Source organism: Bison bison, unplaced genomic scaffold, assembly GCF_000754665.1.
Source record: "Bison bison bison isolate TAMUID 2011002044 unplaced genomic scaffold, Bison_UMD1.0 scf7180017851926, whole genome shotgun sequence".
Lineage (NCBI taxonomy): Eukaryota > Metazoa > Chordata > Mammalia > Artiodactyla > Bovidae > Bison > Bison bison.
In genome coordinates this window covers 456,495-462,624 of record NW_011482499.1, presented here as the reverse complement: position 1 = coordinate 462,624, position 6,130 = coordinate 456,495, and the positions used below count along the sequence as shown (strand labels likewise).

The window sequence follows — 6,130 nt, the reverse complement described above, 5'->3', positions numbered from 1 at the left end:
CCCACTGCTATATTTAAAATGGATAACCAACAAGGACCTACTGTATGGCACAGGGAACTCTACTCCATGTTATGTGGCAGCCTAGAGGGGAGGCAAGTTTACAGGAGAATGGGTACCTGTATGTATATGGCTGAGTCCCTTTGCTGTCCACCTGAAACTATTACAGCATTGTTAACTGGCTATGCTCCAACGTAAAATAAAAAGTTTAATAAAACATTGAAAAAAATAGAGGAGTGCGTTACCAGATTTTTAAAACGTAGGACCATGTCAGCAGTAGTTTCATCTCCAGGAAGACAAAGTAGATGTTCTCTTAAAACTGTCTCATATCTATAGAGAGGCTACCCTATTTATAGTCTTTTGGCACAAAATGCTCTACTGTCTATCTCACTTGAGATGGTTCCTATAGGACCAAGAGAGGGAAAAAGCAAAGCAAACCAGTAATCACGTGTGATGTCTCCAGTCCTAAGGAGCTTGGGACACACTTGTTAAGGCATCACGCCTGCTGGAGCTCCAGCAGGAAACCTACTCAAGGACGCGGCACAGGAAGCAAAGGCAATCAACCCAAGCAGTACCGAAGAGGACAGCACAGCAAAGACTTTTTTATTCTCCCAGACCTTCAGGCAACCTCACGAGCAGGAGGGCACACGTAGATGAGTATGAAACTAAGAAAAATACGAGGCTTAATACACATTGTATTTCTTCTGGTCTCTGGCAGGCCAGCAGCCTGAGGTCAGTCTGGCAGGAAGCTGAGAGGACGGCCTGGTCCAGACACTCACACGATCTTCACAGTGTTGAGCATGTCGGACAGGACATACGTGTCATCCCAGCCCTTTCCGGGCTTCCTCAGGGTCTGCTCCAAGGCCCGGGCCATTTCCAGGAGCTCTGGTGTAGCGAGTTTGCATTCAGAGTGCAGCTGACAGAACAGGATCTCGTTGACTTCACCCTCGATTCGCCGGACGTACAGGAGGGGGAACACAGCCTTGAGCCCGGCCAGCACTGAGTCCTTTAGCCCCAGGTCTCGGCACACAAGGTTGAGGATAAAGACACCTGCAGGGTGAGAAAGGAGAATGACCGTGGTTCAGGGAACACAGGAGACAAGGTTCTGCTCTGAGGAATACCACCATTCCTGATCCCGGGAGGCAGGTGGAGCAAGGGACACATCCATGGCAGCAGTGACTGTGCCGAGAACACACAGCATATGAAGGAAGAGAGTTAGGGGATGCGTGAACCATAAGGCTTCACGCTCATTTCTTGCTCTCTTGTGCTGCTAACAAATATGACCATTCTCTATGCCTCTGTTTCACAAAGGACAGTTTCAACTCTGTATGCAATCCAAATCAAAACACCTGGGAGGTGGTGAACATACGGATTAACAGCTCCAGCTTTTAAGTCATAAGGACCTGGGTTGGAGCCCTAAGTCTAATCGTGAGTCACTTTGACAAGTCTCTACTTCAGTTTCCTAATCTGAAAACAGGCGGCTCTGAAGATGAAAAAGCAGACTGCCCAGTCCAGGACATGTGGGGTTGCTAGCATCACATGCTGGCAGGGATGTGAACTGCTATTAATACAACTGCATTGTGACACTGTGTGATTGCATCTACAAACTGAATAAATGCATAATTTGTGATCCAACAATTACAACCCCACATCTATGCCCAACAGACCTGCACACACACTTCACCAAAAGGCATCTACCAGAATGTTAATGGCAGTACTTCCTATTAAATCCTCAAAAAAGAAAAAACCCCAATGCCAACAGCCAAAGGGATAAATTAATCGTGGTAGTCACCCAGCGATACACCAGAGCAATAAAAAGGAATGATGTCATCACAACACCATGAGTGAACCTCACAAACATCATGTTGAGTGGAATAAAAGCAAGAACATTCCATATGGACAAAACTAAGCTGTGCTGATAGAAGTGAGGGTGGTGGGCTTCCCTGGTGGCTCAGTGGATTATGAATCTGCCTGCCAATGCAAGGGACATGGGTTTGATCCCTGGTCCGTGAAGATCCCACATGCTGTGGAGCAACTAAGCCCATGCGTCACAACTATTGAGCCTGTGCTATAGAGCCCGTGCTCTACAACACGAGAAGCCACCAGATTGAGAAGCCCATGCATCACAAAAAAGAGCAGCCCCCATTCTCTGCAACTAGAGAAAGCCCAAGCGCAGCAACAAAGACCCAGCGCAGCCAAAAACAGATAAATAAAATTATTAAAAAAGAAGTGCAGCTGGTGGTTATCCTTGAGAGGAGGACAAGTTACTGAAAGGAGCTAAGAGGACTTGTAGGGGTGCTGGTAAATGGGTATGTTCAATATGGGGAAACCAATCAAGCTACACACTTACGTGCATTTTTCATTAAAAAGAAAATCTTCCTAAAGGGCCCGTCCCTTCTCCCTCGCCACCTTCTGTTCTTCATACCTTCAGGAGTCAAGATGCTTTTGACCTTCTGCAGGAAAAGCTGGGCCACAAATGCTGGGGGTGGACAGCTCATTCCCAGGGTTGGGTCCTTACTGTCCACATCGAACATTATGACGTCGTAGTGAGGCCGTGCTGGGAAAGAGAAGCAGACAAGTCTCTGTTTTTTGCTGGATAAAATAATACCATTCACATTCCTCCACATTTCCTCTGCGATCTGTGGTTGGCATAGGTGGCTAAGTCAACAGGAATGACATGGAGGATGTGGCGCCTAAGGGCACCAAAGTCACTGTCCAAAGCAGTTACGTCATCAGGGCTCTGCTGGGAGTGCCCACGTCTAAGACAGCATCATCATCTCATCTGCCTCTACATTTTAAAGCCCCTCCACAGACACACATTTCTGGGGTCCACTCCAGCAGGATCATTACTCAGAGTCCATCTATACCAGTGATTTTCAACCCTGGCAGGACACTAGAGCCAAATGGGAAAATTCTAAGTACTCAGAGAACCTGGGCTCCACTCCTGAACAACGGAGTTAAAAACTCCTGGGGTGGAGAAGAACAGATGGGACAGGAAGTGAGAAGCCTCTGGTACTTTTCTTAAGCTCGTCAGGTGATTCGAAATAGAGAGATGAGAACCACTAATTTAGACAAAGCAGCTGCCTCTGCCTGTAAGGGCTGACCCAGCACATGGTATCTTTAACTTAAATCTGGAGAAAAATGTTCTCAAATTAAAGTCAGCAAATCTTTTCTAGTTACTTAAACAATTACTGGCTCTAAGGAATTTGTTCAATGGGTGAGAAAGAACTGATGATGAATCTGATCCACTCCTTAATAGAATGTTAGTTTTTTCAAGGGGTAGGCCTACAATATGAACAACTGGTTTTTAGCAAACTGAGACAGTGCTAATGATTATTCAATAATCAATATATATTTACTTAGGACTACAGCATGCCCATCACTGTTCATAGCACAGATTTAATTTTGGTTTTTCAAGAGCAGAACACGTTGGCTCATCAAAGTTCAAGGACAACCATGGCCCCCACCTGTGGCACTGAGTCCTCCAACAACCTGAAAGGTTGTTGTTAGAGACAAAGGCCAGGGCTGTTCAGATCTGGTTTAGAGGTCCTAACAACAGCAGCACATCCTGGACTGAGTACCTACCACATGCCTGGCACTCTTTTAAGTGCTTTTACATGTATTAGCTATCCTGGGTCTGGGCCCCCACCTTGGCATCAGCCACAGAGAGCGAATCTGGGAAACTCTGATAGAGTTCAGCTCACTTTGCAATTAAGGCAGCATTTGTCTATCTTCTCTATACTTCAGAGAAGGCAGTGGCACCCTACTCCACCCTACTCTTGCCTGGAAATTCCCATGGATGGTGGAGCCTGGTAGGCTGCAGTCCACGGGGTCGCCAAGAGTTGGACACGACTGAGCGACCTCACTTTCACTTTTCACTTTCATGCATTGGAGAAGGAAATGGCAACCCACTCCAGTGTTCTTGCCTGGAGAATCCCAGGGACGGGGGAGCCTGGTGGGCTGCCGTCTCTGGGGTCGCATAGAGTCGGACACGACTGAAGGGACTTAGCAGCAGCAGCAGCACCAAAATACTTAACCCAGGCATCCCGTTTTGCCACACCCTTCCTAGAAAATGCTCTAACCCAGTGAGAACCAGAGCAACTATTACAGAAGAGCAGACTAGGAAGGGTAGGTGGCCTGGACTCCCCAGGTTCAGGCAGGACTGAACCAACCTAACTTCTCCTTAAGAGGCTCACACTCTGCAAAACATCAGTCACCAGGAGCCTATACATTAAGTTTCAGAAGCATCAGCAGAGCTTTTAGAACATATTAACATGCCTTTTGTCCAAGTCTGGGATACAAATTATTAGAGAAAAATGGAGCCTTAATCCCAGCAGCAGCAGGGCTATTAGAATTCCCATCAACACCTACATCAGGGTTTAACCTCAGCACTGTTGACATTTGGATCAGATCATTCTTTATTATCAGCAGCCATCCTGTGCATTATAGGATGTTTAGCAGCATCCTTGGTGTCCACCCACTATTATGCCAGAAGCACCCCTACCTAATGGTAGGCTGTGCTTTTACAACCAAAAAATGCCTGCCGACATTGCCAAACACCCCTGGGTTAGAACCACTCATCTACATGAATGATGTTTTACTCCATTTCTGGCTTCACCTTGAGCTGAAAGATTTACAGAACACATCTCCCAACACACCCCCCCCAACATTTCTTCCCCTTTACCTCACTCAGCTCCAGACACTGACTTTCTTGGGATGATGAGGTGGTGACAAGGTCACAGGGTCAGAAGAGATTCAGAAGAGGAGCCCGCTGATTTTTTTAGCACAATGAGGGCAGGAAACAGTCTGTTTTACTTGTTGCCACAGCCTAACCCCTAACAGCACTGAGATTATGATAGATACTCTATATTTACTGAATAAATATGTCAACAAATGAGGGAACAAATGAACAAGTGAAAGAATGGGATGATGCTCATATCTCTTAGAGATGAATTCTACAGGCCCTTGCAGACCTGACAACCTTGGATCAATCTTTCCTCAACACCCCTCCAAATTCTCCAACAGCAGTACCTTCTTCTTCTGCCAGGCGGGTTATAAAGTCCAGGCCATCTGCGATGTGGACCTTCATCCGGTCGCTCTGGGAAAAGCCAAACCACTGGGTAGCCACTTCCAACATAGAGGGGTCGATCTCCACAGCATGGATGCAGGACTTTGGGAAATGATCGTGGATAAAGAGAGGGAGGCTGCCCCCGCCCAGGCCTACCACCAACAGTGCCAGTGGGGTCTCTGTAATAAAGAATAAAAGCATTATGTTACCATCTGCTCACTGTAAAGTTCTGCACCAGCCTTAGAGAGGACAAAAGAGACAGTCGGATTGTTCGCTCTGGCCAGAAGATACAAGATTTAGAGACTTGGCCTCCCTTGTCTCTTTCTAGAAATTTAGGAGTCAATTTAATATATGTAAACTCAACCCTGGCCTCATGATCCTTCCTTTACTAGTTCCAGAAGAGCAATCAGTATGTTATTATTATGGTTCCTTAAACATCGCAAAGCCCTCAGCTGACTTTACAGCAATAATCCCCACCATCAGCATCATTAAACCCCTCTAGGAAACGGGAGGGACAATGGGCAACATCTTGTCCATGATCACAGGGCGTGTAGATGTGATGCCCTCTGCCCAGCTTCCAACTCAAAGGCCACAGCTGCCTTTAATAAGACACATCCAACACGTGAAGTACCCAAGTTCCAGAAGTCACAGGAAAACAAAGGCCCAAATCCTACACTCAAGTTCAGAGAAATAGGGGATGAAAGAAGATATGAAACAAGAAAGAATCACCAAAAAGAGAGAAACCCTGAGGATTAAATGTAACAACTGAGAATCCAGTGACACACATCAGCACCAAGATAGACCACAAGTATAGGGTATTTCAACAGGACATACTCAGAGACTTCAAGGGAAGACAGCTACAAGAGTGGACAGAAATAAATATTTTTGCTCCTGTGGTTAGATCCTAACCTATTATCAGCGATAAGGCTATGACTGTACTACCTATACTATGGATTTTTTTAAAAGCAGAAATTTAAGAAAGAATTACATCTGGCACTCAAAGAATACATCACTGAAAAGCCAGAAATTTTCCTAAAGTACACAGGTATTTCTCTGGAGATGTGA

General features: G+C 46.0%; 1 protein-coding gene across 2 annotated transcripts in view; it reads right to left on the bottom strand.

Moving 5' to 3' along the window:
- Window positions 1-552: 552 nt before the first annotated feature.
- The window catches only part of METTL13 (methyltransferase like 13), a 16,532-nt gene continuing 10,954 nt past the window's right edge, over window positions 553-6,130 (bottom strand). Inside the window, exons 6-8 of one of the 2 annotated variants that reach the window (XM_010852090.1) lie at window positions 5,029-5,244; window positions 2,423-2,554; window positions 553-1,047 (exon numbers count right to left, since the gene is read on the bottom strand). In XM_010852090.1, coding sequence (XP_010850392.1) covers window positions 773-1,047; window positions 2,423-2,554; window positions 5,029-5,244 — 623 coding nt within the window. In that variant the 3' untranslated portion in view covers window positions 553-772. The remainder of the gene's footprint in view (window positions 1,048-2,422; window positions 2,555-5,028; window positions 5,245-6,130) is intronic. The other variant, XM_010852086.1, reaches the window with a different exon arrangement.